This window comes from Hevea brasiliensis, chromosome 9, assembly GCF_030052815.1.
Source record: "Hevea brasiliensis isolate MT/VB/25A 57/8 chromosome 9, ASM3005281v1, whole genome shotgun sequence".
In the NCBI taxonomy this organism is placed as follows: domain Eukaryota; kingdom Viridiplantae; phylum Streptophyta; class Magnoliopsida; order Malpighiales; family Euphorbiaceae; genus Hevea; species Hevea brasiliensis.
This window is the reverse complement of record NC_079501.1, coordinates 69,600,772-69,621,983: the sequence shown is the minus strand read 5'-3', so window position 1 is coordinate 69,621,983 and position 21,212 is coordinate 69,600,772. Positions and strand designations below refer to the sequence as shown.

Here is a 21,212-nt window from a genome sequence, read left to right as displayed (position 1 = left end):
AATTGGACTTGTAAATTTTCAGTTTTGGTCCCTCAAAGGGACCTTGGTCCTGCTGCCTGCAGCATGACCTTAAACCATCCGAATTTGCAATTGGTTCCAACACTTCTAACATACTCCAATTGGTCACAAATGACCATTTCTCACCTCAAACCAAGTCCAACACACCATTTAATACGTTTCCACATTTTTGTCTCTAAAACCTTAGATGCCAAATCCTAATTCACCAATTTGTTACACTTAATTAATTCTAAGCATACCAACATCACTTTCACATTCATACAAACTTACCTACTCTTTTAATTCAATCTAAACATATGTATATTCATATCAAACCCTAGCTGGCCAAATTTTCATATAGTCCTTCAAAGATATTTTCAATTCATTTTAAGTATATTTCTAAGTTTATCCAACTATAAATACAATTAATTCAACTAGAAATTCAAGTTTAGCTTACTAACCTTGGTGTAGCTTTCCAATCTTCACTTCCTTCAATTTCCTTCAAATTTTCCCTTTTCAATCTTCTTAACAAGACTCAACTACAAGTTTTAACTAAGAAATTTATAAATTTTATGGCTCAATTTTTGGGTTTAAGAAGCTTTTTAATGAGCTTCAATGAAGGAAGATAAAACAAATGAGAGAGATGAGAGAAAGAAGTGAAACGGCAATGAAGAAGAAAACCCACAAAAAAATGATTTTTGTTTTAATTTAATTCCTTTTTTTTTATTAGTCACTTAAGTAGATAATTATCCTACTTTTCAAATTTTAAAATTAGATTTATTATGTCATGCATTATGTCATGCATGATAATGTCATCCCTTTTTCACTTTTTCTTTTTCTTTTTTTTCTATTTATTTTTCCATTAATTCTTTAATTTAATTCTCAACTCTGAAATTTTCTTTTCTCCGATTTTATTTAACAGTTAGGTCAGGAGTCAACTCTCGGGGTCAATTGACCAAATTGCCCCTCGCCGGTTCAACCCGGTTTACAAATAATTCAATATTTCTTCCGGCTCCCTGACCTAATTATTTAACTGGCTTAACAATTCTTTTTCGTAATTTTCTCTTTTCCACTGTGTTCGTAATAGTCCTAACGACCGCGGCATCACATTTTACGGTTCGAAATTTGAGTTTAAATCGATTTCGCAATCCTTCCCGAGAAGGTCACCCATCGCTGTAACTCTCGGCTTATTTAACTTCTTATGTTCTGTTTTTCTTATTTATACTTAACTAATTGACAATTACTAATTATTTGTATTTATGGCTTATTTAGTTATCTTGAGTGTGGTTCTAATCCCCATACTTGTCCGGACCGACACCGATCACCAGAACAGTGAAATTTACCAGGCTATGTAAATAGGGGTGTTACACTCACATTCTCATCCATCATATAGCCAAATTAGCATCAAGAATCTCAAAATTACCGATTCAAGCAAGAATAAAAATAGCATGGAGAATACCATGATGATATCGGTGGCAAGGAGGGATGTCAATGGGTGTATGGTGGTTGAACGAAGCAAATTTGTGCAGTGGTAGAGTGGTGCGCCGATGAGACAAATAGGGAAGGAGGTTAGCCGATGACTGAAGTAAGGCGATGATGAAATTGTCGATGAACAATAGCCAATGAATGGTGGTGAAGAGCAATTCCAGCATGGATGGATCGACGAAGGGGAGACCAAATGGCGATGGAGGTGCACAATAAGGTGAGAGGAACAATCGAGGAAGATGATCAAAGTTGGTAACTTGTCGACAAGAAGATGTTGGTGCACCGAATGGGAGAGAAAGGAAGAAAAGAAAAGATAGAAAGAAAGAAAGAAAGGGAAAGAAGGAAATAAATTGATTGATTCTTTGGTGATAATTGAGAGAATATAATTTAATTTTAAGTGTTTATTGAAAAGACAAATATGCAGTAATTAAAAGGTTTGCAGTAATTAGAATTATGCATGAATGATGATTTGCAGCGATTAGAGTTCTACAAGAAATTAAACTATTATTGGATAGAGTTAGCTTAAATTTCAAATTTCCAATAAGATCATAGGGGATATTGGATTATTTTTTGAATTTTGAACAGCAAAAAAGATGAGTTAAAATTAGTTCTTGTCTACTCATAATAGGTTAGTCAACCAATCCAGGTGCAGAGCAATTATTTACACCAAAAATAATTATTTTATCTATTAATTATTTTTATGCCTAAGAATTAATTAAATTAATATTTTGTGAAATTAATTTAATTTATTTTATTTTATTAATTTAATTAATCTGTGGCCTGAGATAATTAATAATTAAGGTAATGGTAGTTATTGGATTGCTATCTAAAAGAAGAGAGTTAATAGCAATTTCAAACAGTTCCAAACAGTTCCAAGGAGTGGGCAGGTGACTACAAGTAACTGCAAAACGTGATAAAGTGTATTCCAAAATCTTCCAAGAATCATCTAGGTACTTGCAAGCAGAGCTATAAAAGTCAAATATGCAGCAACGCGAAGACACCCCCAACACATCAAACAACAATAATTTAACCCGAATCTAACAGTCTTTTATCTTTATTTTATCAGTCTTTTATTTTTTTCAAAGCTCTTATATTTAATTTCAAGCCTTATACTTTCCTTTAAAGCAATCAAAGCATTCAATTTTAGTTCACTTGCCTTTAATTACTTGTTATTCGTGAGATTGACGAAGCTGCATACAATAGTTAATTCTCACAGTTGTTTGATCTGAGAAATCAGAGCGCAATCCCATATGATATACTCAGTATTTAGTATGTCCATGAACCGTAAGTTATGAGACAGCCAAATTATAGTAGGTAATATGTCAATTTCGAATCCTATATATGGCAGTAATTGGAGGAACCAGTAAGCTACTTAATTAATTAATTAATCCTCCTTTTCAAATAAGAATTAATAGGATTGATAATAGATAGATTATGATGAAATTTTATTGAGATAAATTTAAATAATCTATAAATTTTGAATTTAAAAGATAATAATTGTATGAGATATGAGTTGGATTCAAATTTTATACATTGAGTATTTGTTATTTAAATTAGTTTATATAAATAATTAATTAAATATAAAATATATATTTTTATAATAATTTTTATATCAATTAATAAATATAATTTAAATATTTTATAAAATTATTAAATTTTAAAATATAAATTATTAATAAAAAAATTTATTTTGTGTAGCTTATTAATTAAAGCATAAAGATTTTAATATTATTCGAATAATAATTAGTTTGAGATGATTTGAGCAATTAATATGAATTTTAATTAGATTAATAATGAATTTAAATATTAAAAATATTAATTAAATTTAAATAAGATAATTTTTTCTGTTGCTATTGCGCAGAAATCAACTTGTCAATGGCTGAGATTAGCATGGCTCACAACACACATCTTCAATGGGATATCATGTGATTAATTTACGTCAAATTTCTCGAGTCAGTTAGTGACTAAATAAAAGATCCACAGAGCAAGAATCGTGTAATTAACGATGACGACCTCTTTTCCTTTTTTGGCATTTTCTAATTTCCTTCTTTTTAATTCCTTTTATTTTAAGTAATAAAAAAATAAAACTATTCAATTATATAATATATATACACAGTTACCAGTAGAACCGAGCCTAAAAGCTAACGAATAACAGAAGGGGATGTGACATTCATTTAAAAATATGGTGATGATTTGTGAGCTAACCAATAAATAATTTTTATACAATAATCATTCTAAATTTAAAATATTTTAAAATACATTTTATTAATTTTGAAGATAATTTAGTGAATAAAGTAGACTGAATTAATAAATTTTATGAAAAAAATAATAATTTGACAAAATATTTACATAATATATTTTAATTATACATACATAAAATTATTTTCTAAAATTATAAATAAACATAAATAGTTAAAAAATTATTTTGTAATTCTATTGAGCCCCACTGGTAATTGTGGTGGGTTAATTTTGACTGCATTTTATTGGACAGATTATGATCACTTTCTAATCGAAAGTCCTCCGAAGCTAGTCCATATGAAAAAAAATTTCTTATCTTGGGTTTCATTTCCTGTTCTTGTTTGGCAAGTTTAGTTCATTATCTCTGTCAAGTTCTTTCTTTTTTAAAGAGAGAGAGAGAGAGAGAGAGAGAGAGAGAGAGAGAGAGATGGGTGGTGAAACAGAAGAATCGCCATTGCTCAGAAGCTTTTCTTGCTCTGACGAAGCATCAGGACAGGCTCTGAAAAGAACTGGTAATCTTTTAATCAAATCTTTATTTTCCATTTGATTCTTGAGAAAAATTCTAGTTTCTCTATCCATCTCGTGGTAGTTTTCATTTTTTTTTCCTTTTTATTTGTTATTTTTTTATACAATCCAATTATCAATTGTGTGCATTTAATTCAATTCAAAAGTTTCTCTGTTACTAAGATTCCACAAGGCAACAATTACGATAATTTCAAAAGCCACTCATCTCTTTCTTCACAGGTTGCATATAAATAGAAATTTTAATTGTATTATGTTGGATTATGGTCTACGTAACCTTATATTCATATTGATAAAAAACAATTCGGAATTCCCAACTTTGAATCAATAAATTTCCAAAAAAATTGAATTATATATTAGCTACGGCATCGATAGCGAGCGTGAGGCGGGCTGCCAAACCACATACTTACCAAAGACGATGCTGCTAGGAGATGGAGAACCTTGCAAGTTTTAATGCAATTTCAGTTGTTATTTTTTCATATTTGAAGGTTTCGACAATGAAATTGAGGAGAGATTGGGTGATGGAGGGGCGAGAGCTAGGGGGTTGGAAACTGGGAAAATATCGCGATGGCTCGTGGTTGCTAGGGAGCAAAGCTTAAGCCAGTTGAGAATGAGAAACAAGGCTGGGAAAGTTTGTTTGGGGGGAGGGTTTGTTGGGTTAGTTGTTGACGGTTAGTTAGAGCTTATTTTTTTATTTTTATATATAATAAATTATAAGAAACTAAGGGCACTTTTGTCTATTCAACTCTAATTAATGGCAATTTAGATTAATTTTGGATGGATGAATTTTTTTCTAATAAAATAAAATTTTAAAGACATCCATTTTAAAATATAAAAATTAATTTATATAATTTAATAAATTTTAAAGGCTAAATTATTTTCATTGAAAAATAAAAAACCTTTGATATTATTATGATATTGGAGGTTGAAATTCAAATGTCATGGCCAACTCAAAATTGTAGCAGTTGATTTTACCAATTTAATTTTCCTATTTAATATGATATTATTATAATAAATTAAAATTGAATTTCAAAAGTGTATATATATATATATATATATATATATATATATATATATATATATATAGCATTAGAAGTAGGGATTGCACGTTGTTGAGAACATAAATTATTCGTAGAATTTTAGTTGATTGATGTTTTGATATTGTAACAAAAGATAAATTATAAATGCATTTGGTACATTAAAAAATAGTGCACTAATATCTCATAAAATAAATTTACTATTCTGAAAATTTAAATTTAAAAATGTGAAACCTACTATTTTATGAATGAGAGTATATATATATCGAAAATATTCAATAAGTTGTTGTATCAAAATGTTTATAATAAATATTTAGAGTTTAAGGTTCTGTTTGTTTTATGAAAAATAATTTATATATGAAAAATATTTTTTAAAAAAATATTTTTCATATATAATATTTTTCATTATTTAGTTGTGATATTAAATTAATGATATTTATTTATTTCATATATGTATATGTATGTTCACATCTTAATAAGATTTTCAAAGTATAGAAAATAGAAAATGATTTTCTCTTTTGAAAAATGAAAGTTATTTTCCTTAAAAATAACTTAGTTTTCCTTTGACTAGAAAATATGTTTTCTATAAAACAAACAAAGCTTAAAGTTTAGCAATTTTAATTTAATTAATTTTGTGTTTCTTTAAGTTGAATAAGCATTTATATACGACATTCTTACATAATCTCATTTTTATTAATAGACTAAAAATCAGAATATTATTTCTTAATGATTAATGCTTATTAATATTGTATGGCAAGTTAGACAATACAATAAATTTGTATATTATAAATCAATTTTCATGAGTTTTTGCTAAATAAAAATTTTAATTATTATGTCTAAGTAAATTAATACTTTAACAAATAAATATTTATCCCATAATATAAAAGAGTTAAATTTTAATTACTTTTTCCCTAAAAAATTTTGATAGATTAGAATGGCTAAAAAGTTCACAAGAAAGAAAAAGTAAGGTCTAGTCCCAAAAATAAAATTTAATAGTATTACTTCTATATTTTAACTTATAATATTGTTTAAAAAAAACTTATAATACATAATAATTTATTTACTTGAAGCTAATAACATAATAAAATTTTGTGTTTAATTAATTCCATCCCAAAAGGAAAGAAAATAAATATTGTATTGGCATTTTGATTTGATTTTAAATTGAAATAATCAGTTTAATTGATTTTACAGTTCGGTTCAATTTTGATTATAAAAAGTTTCGATTTAAAATGATTTATATGGAAAATAATTTTGTGATAGTTGTGATTTGACCATTGTATTATTAAACTATAATAAATTTTTAGACATTATTTATAAACTAAGTAATTTAATTTTTAATATAAAATATTAAAAGGACTTAAATATAGACTCCATATAATTTAAAAAGAAAATAAGTATTTGAAGCGGGCTGATTCTAGCTGATTCTAAGCTTCATTCAAGAGAGGAAAGCCCTTAATCAGCTCCCTAATCTCGATTTAGGGTTAGTTCAAGGCTTTTAACCATTGACTAGGATTGATTTCATATTCTACTCTGGCTAGTCCCTATCCAGTTCAAAGACTAAACTGATCTTTGGCTAGATCTATTGTATTCAATTTATTTGTATAATTATTTAAATTATGTGTTCTCTATTTAAAAATATTAAAATTATATTTATATATAATATGGCATTGTATATTATTTTTTGAGTGTCTTAATACGTGATGATTAATCCTTTAAAATTTCATGACTTATAAAATATATGTATATGATTTATAACTTAGTATCGATAAAATTATAATTATTTTATCAAGGGGATTTGCTATCTCTATTGTGTACATACTCTCAATAAAAAAAATTTCATATTAGTTGATAAAAAAATAATGGTTGAGTAATATTTGAATTTTTAATATGGGAAGGGACAATATGGACTGCAACGGCTCATGTTATAGCTGGGGTGATAGGAGCAGGGGTATTATCCCTTGCGTGGAGCATGGCTCAACTTGGGTGGATTGCAGGTCCATTAGCTATGATAGCCTTTGCAGCTGTGACCCTTGTTTCTACGTACCTCCTTTGTGACTGCTACAGATTTCCTGATCCTGAATGTGGCCCCACCAGAAATCGATCCTACATGGAAGCTGTTGGATTGTATTTGGGTGAGTGTTTTATGTTTATTCCATTTTTCATTTCGATATTTGAGGTGATTGTGAATTATTTAATTTTTATTTTTCTTCGCGTTTAGGGGTGGCCACGGTCCGGTTTCGAACCGGAACCGAACCGGAACCTGTTCGGTCAAAACCGGACCGAAACCGGTCAAAACCGGAACCGGCTTCAAACCGGACCGAAACCGTCTTTCTACGGTTTGGTTCAAGTTCATAATTTTTAAAAACCGTGAACCGACGGTTCCGAACCGGATTGAACCGACAATTTCGAACCGAACCAAACCGGCGATTTAAATACAAAAAAATTCAATAAATACTTCACTTACTCCTAATTCATTTATATATATATATATATATATATATATATATATATATATATATATATATATATATATATATATATCATTAATTCTCTACACAATTATTCTCTACACTCTATTTAATTCTTAATACTCTTTCAATTTCTCTCAAATTTTCTAAATAATTATTTTTTACACTCATTTTAATTCTCAGTACTTTCACAATTCCCCTACTTTATTACTTTTATACTCACTGAAATTTTTAATACAATCTCAATTACTCTGTTATTATTTTATATCTTCAATAAAATTTTCAATACCCTCTATTTTGATTTTTTTTCTTTTATATATTTTTTTTAATTATCAATTATCATATAATTTTTTTAAAAAGGGCAAATAATACTCAATTCAACTAAGCTTTTATCCCAAAAATTTATTGAGGTCGGCTATATGGATTCTCTTTCTCCACTCTAAACGATTTTGGGTTAAATCCTCGGAAATGTGTAATGCTTCTAAGTCATGTTGTACTATTCTCCTCCAAGTCAGTTTAGGTCTACCTATTATTTTCATTCTATCCTCAACCCAATATACTCTATTTGTCTAATTGGAGCTTTTCTATGTCCATGATTCACATAACCAAATCACCTCAATCTCCCTTCTCTCAACTTATAACTGAAAATTTTGATTCCTCTAAATCCTAAAGGGATACATAGGCAAAATTAAGTTCATGCACATTTCTTATTTTTTAAATTAATTTTATCTCTAGTTTTTTAATAAGTTCAAGTCTTTGCTTATTAAATTTTTCTTAAAAATAAGTTATTTTTATTCTTATTTTTCTTATTTTATTTTGATTAAAAGATTTCTAAGAAAAATTAAAATATTTTTACAAATATAACTTAAATTCTAAATTAATAAAATTTTCCTCTAATTTTTTCCTTTAAGTTGCTCTTAAACCGCCCCTAAACCGCTTTCAAACCATCTTGAATTGTCATTTTTCGAACCATCCTCTAAACCGTTTTAAACCGGGGCTCGAACCAGAACCGGCGGTTCAAGAACCGTCTTCCAAACCGTCCAATAACGGTTTAGTTCAGGTTCATGATTTCATTGAACCTGAACCGGCGGTTCAGGAACCGTAACCGGCGGTTCCTGAACCGTAGCCACCCCTATTCGCGTTATTCTCTGAACTGAATGAATTTTAAGAATTATTCGGTAGATAAACTTTATTTTATGATTTAATCAAAGATTTGGATATTTTAAGCTAAGTTTTGCTTGACCAAATAATTTAATTATAGCATAATTATAATATTTTTATTTATTTATTTATTTAAACTTCTTATTGGCCCAACCTGGTGAAGGCCTAAGGTCCATTTTTAAATAGATCAACATATATGTTTTACAAGCGAAATCAATTGAACGACATTGCAGATTATTATTATTATTATTATTATTATTATTATTATTATTATTATTTATAGATAAAAACTTTTTGCTTCTGTCGTTGTATCAAAATAGACATTTTTTTTATTCTTCTTAAGTTATAATTCATTTTATTTTTTAAAGGTAGTTAATTTATTAATTTTCTAAAATGTTCATATTTAGAGTATATTTTCATCAATAAATATATTATTAACCAATTGTAGTTACAATAACTTATATGAGTTATTTACTATTAATGGAAAGTATATTAAAAAAAGAATAAACAAAATTTATCTCGTTTGTTATCGAGATTGGGAGGCTAAAAATTTATATTTTCAAAAAAATATATTTTAAATACTATTAAAAAAATAATTTAAAAAAATATATAATTATTTTAAAATTTTTATAACTAGAACTTATTAAGCCTAACTTTAAATTAATTTCTTATACCTTTTAATTAATATATTTGAAAGTATATTTTTCTCAATAACTTTTTAATAGCAATACTATATATATATATATATATATATATATATATATATATATATATATATATATATTCTAGAAAGTCTGAGTACAGTGAAATAGGCCCAATATCTCCTTACCCTTTATGAAATCGGCCGAGTGTCTTGTTGATTGCTCCGTAGTGACGTCTAAACTCTAAGATTCGAACGTAGGAAACTTGGTTCTTCTTACCGCAAACCTTGTACATGTGATAAGTTAACATCAAATAGCGTAGAAATTGTCCAAGGCTAATCTTAGGGCACAACAGGCGTTTTCTCAGTCTTTATGTAATCCTTAGTGACTCTTGCAATCCATGCGTTTATTTGTATGTCTTAAGCTTAATTTTTACATCAGGCGTCAACAATCAGTCTCTCTATTTTTAATTATATCGCTCAAGTTTCATTTTATCAATAAAATAATAATTTTATTTAAATTAGCAATTGATGTTAATTTAATCATTTAACCTCTCACTAATGGAAATGCCTCCAATGTGATTGGAAGAACCATTTTATTAATAGAATGAAACTTAAAAGATCTAATTATTTCCAATTATTAATAAAAGGATTAACCTGTAGGTTTTTTTTTTCTTTTTTTTTTCCAAACCTAATAGGGTAAGTTATAGTTTAACCATTAGAAATGGCATTTCAACTTCCATGGTATTGGCATCCATGCTTTTCTTTCTAAATTATTTTTCTTTAAATCTTTTTTAAAAAAATATCATGATTTAAATTCTTATATTCTTACATTAAGACATATTAGACAATTAAACTAATTCTCTAACAACACTATTAATTGTTTTTAAACTAATAAAGTTAGAATTCAATAGCATAATAATGACAAAATTAAAAATTAATTATAAGTCAAGAGATTTGAGTTTTATTCCTCTAATGTTAAGTTATTATTTTTTAAATTTGATTATTTAATAATAATAATAATAATAATAATAATAATAATAATAATAATAATTTAGAACTCTCACAATACATATATGTGGGATTTGGAAATTCAGGTGAGAGGAGCCAACAAGCATGTGGAATATTTGCACAGGAGAGCTTTTATGGCTGTGGAATTGCATATACTATTACGTCTGCTACCAGTGTAAAGTATGAGACGTGAATACTTTCTTCTTCTTCTTCTTTCCTAGAAAAACATTATCTGGTGTTTTGATGCAGATATTTGAGAAACTTTAGATTTTCGGAAGATGCTAGTTCCTTTTTCAAGGGGCCTATGGTTAGTTTATATTCAATTTAATTTATTTATTAAAATTATTAATTAAATTGATAAAATAAATAAATTGAAATCGAACAAATTAAATATATATATATATATATATATATATATATATATATATATATTCTGTTTAATTTATTTTTTGTTAAATTAGCAACAAAAATAATGAAATAAATTAAATTGAAATTGAATAAATGAAAAAATAATTTAACTAGTTATTGTCTTTATTTTTAAAATTATTAATTAAATTAATAAATTAAATTACATTAAAAATAATTTTAATTACTTTAAAAACTAATTTATTCAATTCAATTTAATTTATTTTTAAACTTCAATTCATAAATTACAGAGAAAAACTAAATTGATGGGTTAAATAAGGAAAATAAAATAAGATATAAAAATGAAAATAATTTTAAATAAGTTTCAAGAATATTGCATTTAACTTATACTCTAAAAGATATATTTAATAGGTATATAAATTGTGACACCCCTTACCTGTTTACAGTGTAGCCAAGCAGGGCATGTCACACTCGGTGCAGGAGCACCCTATCTTATCTTATCTCAATTTATTATTTCTTAATTATCACATTCAATTTTTTTTTATTAAATTTAATCAATTGTTCATTTATTTTATTTTATTTTATTTTTTTTCTGTAGAGAAATTGACAGAATTTCCTCTCATTTTTTAATAAATTGATGATTTTTCCACATGTGTAAAACAATTATCTTTGCACAGATTCAAAAAATCACTTTCTCATTCAAAACATTAATAAATTCCACTCATATAAATACATAAGAAAATTTAAATCATTTCTATACATATACAATTCAAATATGAAAATTTTAAACTGTATTAATTTACATCATATGCACATTTCATGTACGAAAAATACATAATTTACATTAAATGTCCAAAATTTGATTACAATGATAAAAAATAAAATACAAGCTGCTGGACGCTACCAATATATGCACTACTGAGGAGGTGATACTCAGGACCCAAATGCATATCAAAACTTCTAATCTCTCAGTCTATGGTCTACTGGGTTCTCTGGCCAAATCTTCAGTACCTACGCGTTGCAAATAGCGACGCGCTAAGCATAAATCTTAATGGTGCTAATAATACAAGAAAATATAATATACAAATAAAAGTAAAAATTTCCTAGATATTGTAATTATAAGAAAATAAATAATTACTAATTTATTTTAAGTTGAAGGCTAATTACATCTAATGATATTAACTTTTCCTAGCATTTTATTAATCGTTCTCATAATGATTTTGAGCCTCTTTTTATTGAAATCATTCTTGTTCTTTATATCGATATTTAATTTCCTTACTTCCTTTAATGATCAATTCAATTACATTTATAATTTTCCATGCCCAAGTAACCTATACAAATTGATCGGACTGGATAAACGGGTAAACTAGCACTGGGTACTAGGTACCTCAGGCCGTCACACCATCGGTCACAATGTATCTCCCGGTGTGCAGACAGAATGGCTAATAAGCCATAAAAGAAATAAGGCATAAAGCCAAGTATAACATCATAATCAATATAGCCATAGGCTATCATATCACAGAATGGCATGAAGCCATATGCAGTACTGCTATCAGAACCCTATTAGCATGACAACCTATCCAAACCAATCACACTAGGCCTACTAGGGCATTTAACATTTTTAATTATGTAATTCTTTGAAATTGAATTTTAATTGTTACTATTCATTCCATTAGTCAACTAAAATGTTGACTTTTTAGATACAATAGGTATATTGGTTCTAATATCACTAACATACCATATTTTGCATTCTAAAATTGTTGGCATTGGTTGCCAATACCATTATAAAACTTAGTGTTGGTTATTTTAAAATTTTCAGATTTCAAGCACTAAGTTTACTATTTTGTTGGTCATTTGTACAGTAGGAATTTGATAAAATTCTCTTCATGAAAGTTGTTCTTTTATGTATCTTCTTTAATTTACTTTTTGAATCACTCTATTAGGAGTTTTCTAGCTCAAGATATGTTAATTTGAATAAGGCTGGCCGGATTAGTATCTGCCTAGAATTTCTGGGTAGAATCCTATTCTGCCAGATTTGGTAGTTCAACTTTGGCTAATAATTTCATTTGGTTAAGTCCAGAATTAGAGTTTGTGTTCTACATAAAAGTTGTTGTAAATTATCTAAGTTTTATTGATATAAATTTCAGGTCAATCGGACATTTCTACACTGAGTTATGACCAAATGAATGAACACTGTTCATTCCATTAGTCAACTAAAATATTGACTTTTTTATATACAATAGGTATATTGGTTCTAATATCACCAACATACCATATTTTGCATTCTAAAATTGTTGGCATTGGTCGCCAGTACCATTATAAAGCTTAGTGTTGGTTATTTTAAAATTTTCAGATTTTATGCACTAAGTTTACTATTCTATTGGTCATTTGTACAGTAGGAATTTGATAAAATTCTCTTCATAAAAGTTGTTCCTTTATGTGTCTTCTTTAATTTACTTTTTGAATCACTATATTTGGAGTTTTTTGGCTCAAGATATGCTAATTTGAATAAGGCTGGCCGGATTAGTATCTATCCAAAATTTCTGGGTAGAATCCCATTCTGCCAGATTTGGTAGTTCAACTTTGGCTAATAATTTCCTTTGGTTAAGTCCAGAATTAGAGTTTGTGTTCTACATGAAAGTTGTTGTAAATTATCTAAGTTTCATTGATATAAATTTCAGGTCAATCGGACATTTCTACATTGAGTTATGACCAAATGAATGAACATTGTTCATTTGGTCATTTTGCCATGGCAGAATGTGTGTTACCTGAATTTGGTCAATTTTTAGGGTATCCTAAGTTTGTTTTCTGGATAGGGTTTCTTCATCAAAGTTGTGACATTATGTCTCTAATTTCATGTCCAATTAGCCTTACACTAATTGAACCTACATAACTCAAGTTATAACTGCTCAAATTTGCTGGACTCACATCCAGCCCTGCAGGTCACTCAAGGCAGTACACCCAAACTTAATTCTAAAGCCATAATTCACTTCATTTTCTCATCATATACAACCAAATGGTCACTAATTTGACCATTAGAACTTCCATTCCTCAACACATGAGCAAACCCTAGGTTTTCCCCAAACCCTAACTCTACAATTTTAATTTGCTCAAACAACAAACATTCAAGTGTTCTAATCATCAAAACCATGTTCAATGACATCAATATACAATTATAATTCACTTGAATCATGGAAACCCTATAGTACCTTAGGGCTGCTGAAATTTAGTGTGGCTATAACATGCATATTTTGCTTTCTTTTTCCAAAATTCTTAGTTGAATTTGATCTCTTAGCATGAAACAATAAGAGGGAGAGAGAGATATGGCACTAACCTCTTGAGTGCCGAATTTTTCCAAGGTATAACTTCACTTTTTCCTCTTTAAATTGCTGCCCAGATATTGTGCTAATGGTAAGGATCAATTTTTGTAAAGGGAAGATAGGGTTTTATAGTGAAATGGTGGGTGAACTCAAGCTTGAACCAAGGCTTCCATGGAGGTTCCTCTTCTCTCTCTCTCTTTCTCAATGTTTTGGCTAGTTTGGGAAGAAAATGGCTGCTGGATTTTTTTTTTTTTTTATCTTATTTTGTGTTCATTTTATCCCTTAAGCAATTTTGTTAAGTTGTGATTGGTGGAGAGCTCCCTAATGACATCATGTGATGTCATAATTCCACTTTTCTTTCATTTTCTTATCTTTTCTTTTCTTTACTACCCATTTTCAATTCAAGTTTTAGCAATATTTATTCACATTTTATATCATGTAAATTATTTATTTAACTAGACAAGTTGGCCAAAAATCATCTCTGAAGACGAAATGATGAAAATGCCATCCGTTTGGCTTATTGAGCTAAAATCGTCTATACTGATCTAAAAATTTTTCTAAGCATTGTCTTGGTAGTCTAATGTCATCGAAACCTCAATGACTCTTCTCTTAAGTCTCAAAAATTATTTCATGAATTTTCTCCCGGGTTTAGGGCTTCTAACTGCAAAGACCACAACTTCTCACTAAGTTACTCATCGCTAGGGCACCGGCTCATTTAACTTGATTGTATTTTATTTCCAAAATTTTTTCTAAATTTTTTTATTAATATTTGGGTTATTTATGACTCCTCACTCTAGTCTAAATATTTTTCCAGACATTCTAGTTGTCCGGATCGATATTGGTCACCGAAACAGTAGAATATACGGAATTGCTACAGTAAGGATGTTACATAAATTATTCTATTTTTTAAAATATTATTAATTTATTCAATTCAATTATTTAAAAATTTATTTTTTCTTTTATTTATTTGATTCAATTTAATTACTTTATTTTTCATCAATTTAATTACTAATTTTAAAAAGTGAATTACATTCAAACTAAATAAATAATTTTGCATAATTAAAATTTTTTTTTTTACTATATTCGCTTTCAATTTACTTTTTTTCATCAATTTAATTAATACTTTCAAAAAATAAATTAAATTGATAGAAGCATATCAGATGCCGCTACTTTTAAAATGCATTAAATTATACGGTGATATTTTGTAAGTCTGCTTTATTTTTTAATGATTTTTCGGGATTTTTTTTAATGGCATTAAAATATGAGATACTTGATTAACAAGTATTGAATGTAGTGGTAAGACTCAATGCCCTACCTAGGAGAACTCAAGTTCGATCCTTGAAGAGCGCATTATTGGGAGGAGTAGCCACGAACTCTATAAGGATTAGTTTTCTGTGAACCGTAAAATGAATATAAAGATATCCTAATGTAAAAAAAAAAAAAATACATGTTTAGTTTTTTAAATAATTTTCACAAGTGCCCACTCGTAAAAACGTGTAACCACAACCTATTTTTTTTTTTTAATATGTAATTTTCCCTTTTAATTAACACCCTTATCTCAGGATGTGCTTAATTCTTTCAGATAGTTATATATCTTCTGTATGCTTCCTAATTTGGAGTAGTGATAGTTCAGGTAAGACACATGGTTTTGTGGTTGCTTCAATAATTGAGCATGTATGGGACTGTTATTGCTTATGTTATTACTACTTCAACCAGCATGAGGTACTAATTCCTCACTGAATTCCAATTTATCTCTCATGCAATGCTTTCTTGGATTATATACCATTCTGTTTCTCTTTTTTTTTTTTTTAATTATACTGATTGAGCTTTAATCCTAAAAATAACTCTATTGCTATTTCTTTAATTAGTTTTTATTTATTTATTTATTTATTATTATTAATTTTTTTTATGCAGAGCAATTCTAAGGTCAAATTGCTACCACAGAGAAGGGCATAAAGCTCCATGTAGATATGGGGATACTATGTTCATGCTTCTTTTTGGTGTGATTCAGATAGTAGCATCTCAAATACCAAATTTTCATGAAATGGAATGGCTCTCTATAATTGCGGCAATCATGTCCTTTGCTTATTCCTTTATAGGATTTGGTCTTGGCTTTGCAAAAGTAATAGGTATATGTATATATTTGTCTTCCAATTTTAACTATCAACTTTTCCTTCTTGTCTCCAATTTAATGTTTTACAAATATTATCATAATATATATATATATATATATATATATATATATATATATATATATATATATATATATTATGGTATTTGATGAAAAAGCTACTCCTAAAATTTATTTGTATAATTGCAGAAAATGGAAGGATTGAGGGAAGCATTAGTGGAGTCCCAGCTAGTAATTTTAGTGATAAACTATGGTTAGCCTTTGAAGCACTGGGAGATATTGCTTTTGCGTATCCATATACACTTATTGTTCTTGAGATCCAGGTTTGGCTTCTTAATTTTTCAAACTTGAGATATATATTGTTTGGCTAATTAATTAACTGTTGGAGATAAAAGTGACCCAAGATATTAAAATTATCCAATGAAGGATACATTGAAATCACCTCCACCAGAGAACAAGACCATGAAGAAGGCCTCTGTGATGGCAGTATTTATTACATCTTTCTTTTACCTTTGCTGTGGATGCTTTGGATATGCTGCCTTTGGCAATGAAACTCCTGGAAATCTCTTAACGGGATTTGGATTTTTTGAGCCGTATTGGCTCATTGACTTTGCAAATGCTTGCATTGTGCTTCATTTGGTGGGAGGATATCAGGTATACTTCACCATTTCCCTGTTTGTTTTTTCAACTTATATTTTGTTCCTATCCAACAAGACATAAATATGAGAGTTTTATCTATTTTATATGTGAATTTCACCATATATATTGTGCCTTAGGTTTATGATGAATTGGATCTAGATAACAATTTCTCCGAAATTGAAATATATGAAAGTGATCAAAATGATATTCATTGAAAGTTTAGTGTCCATCAATATAATTAAAGTTTTTTTACATTACTTTAGGGGTCTTCATTAAAAATAAAAATAAAAACTTGAGTATATTAATTAGAGGATATTAAAAATTAGTTTAAAGTTAAATTTGACAAATAAATTTTTTTTCAGCCGTATTTAAAATATTATTTTTTATAAAGTACCTTTTAATCTCCCAACCTCAACCCCAAAGGTAACTTAACCCTTCAAAATTTGAGAAAGAAAAATGATACACAATCCTCTATTCTAAGGAATTGGTTGGCTTCTTATATTGAACTCTTTTCGTGTGTTGTACATCTCAGATATATAGTCAGCCAGTGTTTGCATTTGTGGAAGGTTGGTTTGCTAAGAAATATCCAAGGAGCCATTTTGTAAATAAATTTTACCCATTGAAACTTCCATTGTTTCCTCCTCTTCAAATGAATCTTCTGAGGCTATGTTTCAGAACTGCATATGTTGCTTCAACAACAGCTATTGCAATGGCCTTCCCTTACTTTAACCAAGTTCTAGCGGTGCTTGGGGCTTTGAACTTTTGGCCTTTGGCCATATATTTTCCTGTGGAAATGTACTTTGTACAAAAGAAAATTAGGGCTTGGACAGCAAAATGGGTTGTTCTTAGGACGTTTAGCTTGGTTTGCCTTCTTGTGTCAATTATGGGCTTAATTGGCTCTATTCAAGGGCTTATGCAAGCCAGATTTGGCTGAGAGACTTTATGTTAGTATATTCTTTTTAGCCAACAGACTATAATTTTCAAGTCCTTGCCTCTGTTTCATGTGAGATTACAAGACTGTACAGTGTATTATGTTTTCTTGGCTGTTCTAATATTTAAGTTTGTTTAAAGAATTCATTGAGTCCAAGGAATAAAATAAAATAGGAACATAACAGTTATTTCATATATATATATATCCTATTCAATAATTATTAATACAAGGAGACCCTCTCTTCGAGGTGGAGAATGTATTACTTTCTCCTTTTGGAATATGAAAACAGTAGGCTTTTGCTTGCACATTGCGCAAGCATAATCACTATTAATATATTATTTTATTGAATAAAGTTTTTTTTTCTAATATAGTTGCTAAAATATCATTTGGTAGGTTTATAAGAAAATCTTAGTTTAATATTGTATCTTCTATTTACATTAAAAGATGGTTAGTTTTATTTTTGATGTGTGCTATTGGTTTATATAGTTTGCGACTACGACTCTTAGTTCTCCTAATAATAAATAAGTTATAACTATTGTCATAAATTGTTTATTGTAATGAATTAAGTACATAATTTTATTTATGGTAGATAATGAAAAGGTGTCTTTGATTATATAGTTTATAATTATAATTTTTAATATTTTTAATATTAATTAAATTATAATTATTGTCATAAATTTTTAAATGAATGAGAGGGATAAAAATTCTAAAAAATTAAAAGAAGACGATAATTTTATTGTTAAACCTTTGATGTTACTCTCCTATCATACCAAGTAACGCTAGTATAGAAAGCCACATGGTAGCATTACATCAATTTATTTTAGTGCTTAGCTTTATTATATTTGTATCAATATAGATGAGACTAAGGGCCCCTTTTGCAGGAAGGAAAAAGAGAAGAAAATGGTAGGAAAGGGGAAAAACAACTATAATTCCCTTGCTTTTCTCAAAGGAAAAAGAAAGAAGAGAAAAAAATAAAAGTCTAACTCCCTTGTCTTGTAAGAAGTAAAAGGAGGAAGGAAAAAAATTATGAGTATTTATGTGAAAATGCTTTTGTCCTTATTTGTCTACAATAATTATTTTATAATAGAATCTTATTTATTTAATATGGGCATAATAGCAAATATGTAATAATTTTCTTTTTTTTACGTTTCTTTCCATCAAATAATGAAAAATAAATAAATTACTTACTTTCCTTTACTTTATGTATGAAAAAGGTTTGTAGAGAAAATAATAATTTTTCTTTCTATAGGAATTTTACTTTCCTTATAATTCCACTCACTTTTTCCTCCCCAACTTTACTTTCTATAAATCAGGCGTTAAAGAAACTTCGAAAGGATGAATTCTATACTTTTCCTTACAGTTTGTTTGAAAACTATAAATTTACAATAATTCAAGTTAATTGACTTTTTTAATCAATTTTTATATTTGAAAATATAATTTGATTCTTTTGAAAGATATAATATGCAAGAAAAGAATTAAATTGAATTTTCACACAATCATACAAATTTGGCCTAATTTCTATTTCTCTTAAAATGAATTATTTTTTGAATTAAAAAAATGAATTCTTTCACTTTCAAACCATTTGAAAACTAATTTTGTAAGAATTCAATTCAATTAATTTTTTTATTTTTATTAATTTTCATGTTTAGAAACCTAATAGTTGAAAGAATTTAATTCTTTTAACTTACAAAAAGATTTCATTTTAAAAGAAATAAAAGCAATATGATTGTCTAAGAATTCATTTAAATTCTTTTATTGTAAATGATTTTTGTCTAAAAAAAGCCATTATATTTTCAAACATGAGAATTGACAAAAAAAAAAAAAAACAATTAAATTGAATTCTTGCAAATTTCTAGTTTCCAAATAGGTTTAATAAGTAAAAGAATTCAATTATTTTAACTTAAAAAAAAAGAAATCATTTTAAAAGAAATAATAATCAGGCCAAAAGCAGTAGGATTGTGTGAGAATTCATTTCAATTCTTTTCTTGCATATAATTTATCGTAAATGAAGCCTAATATAATTTTGAAAAGCAATTGTCAATTTTTTTCAAAAAAAAAAAAAACAAGTCATATTCCTTATCAAGTTATAATCCTTTTAATGATTCTTCCTTAAGTTACAAAGTTATATGCCTAAAAGCATCTTTTGAGCTTGATATAACCTGCCCAAAATTGAGTAAAAAAATTAATAGAGCTAGCATGGTAGTCAAAGAGTTAGCGTGACAATCAATGAGTCAAAATTTTAGACATAGGATCAACATGGTCGACATATCATATTAGACAACCAACTCAAACATTAGATGGCTTGGTTTGATTAATCAAGCAGAGCATCAACGTGCATAAAAGCGGCGAGCATTAAGAGGACCAGATATTCGCCTAACTTATCTGAGCAACACTCATCCAAATACCAACATAGAAAGTCAACCATAAAGGCAGATTCATAGGCGAGATTGAAACCGAGCATGCCAGGATTCTCGCCACTAATCTCAATGGCTTTATAGCCTTCAGACTATAAATATTAAAGACTGATAAGTGCATAATTTATTAATTTTACTCCCATCACATTTAGTGTTTCTAGTGTGTTTTTATGCATAATTCAGTTGATTAAAGTATATTTATCATTTAGGCATATTTTTAGATAGTTGTTGGAATAATTGTGTTAAATGGATAAATTTTTAGTATTTGACATTTGCTGTATTTTTCAAGTATTTCTAAAGTTGTGGGTCTCCAAATTGAGTGCTGTTTAATCCATTGAAAAGCTAAGATAGAGAACTACAAATGATAAAGAGGGACCAAAGCCCAAATCAGTCACCAAGGTTGATAAAATAAGCTATGGATCTATTGCAAAAGCCCACACTTAATTGTCATGACCAGTTTCAGTATTTATTTTGTATCTGGAGTTCTAGACATCCAAATGAAGCAAGCTCAAGCCCAACTGAACCTTAAGAGCTACCTCTACAACTTCTATGAAGGGCTAGATGCGAGATGAGGCAATTTTAATTGTGAAAAATTGCAATGAAGTAGTCACTATAGGCTGGACTATCTATCTGAACCAGTCTCAGTTTTTGAGCCATAACTTGGGTTGTAGACCTCGGAATTTGGGCAAATGAGTACCCGTTGGAAAGCTAAGAAATAGGGCTACAACTTTTCTGAAGAAGGTAGAGACAGATTCGGAAAGAAAGTCACTAAAAATCGGCCTTGATTTCAGAGACGTGAATGCAGGCTGAAAATCTATCTTTTGAATTTCAAAACTTTTCCTAGTTTGGTTC

At 28.2% G+C, this 21,212-nt stretch overlaps 1 protein-coding gene across 1 annotated transcript; it reads left to right on the top strand.

Annotated features, from left to right (window-relative positions):
- Positions 1-4,012: 4,012 nt before the first annotated feature.
- On the top strand, positions 4,013-18,088 carry LOC110665776 (probable amino acid permease 7). Its single transcript, XM_058153791.1, has 7 exons — positions 4,013-4,232; positions 7,175-7,411; positions 10,646-10,739; positions 16,160-16,374; positions 16,566-16,699; positions 16,803-17,030; positions 17,548-18,088. Exons 1-7 carry the CDS (start codon positions 4,148-4,150, stop codon positions 17,947-17,949), a joined length of 1,395 nt encoding a protein of 464 aa, XP_058009774.1. The 5' UTR covers positions 4,013-4,147; the 3' UTR covers positions 17,950-18,088.
- Positions 18,089-21,212: the final 3,124 nt, after the last annotated feature.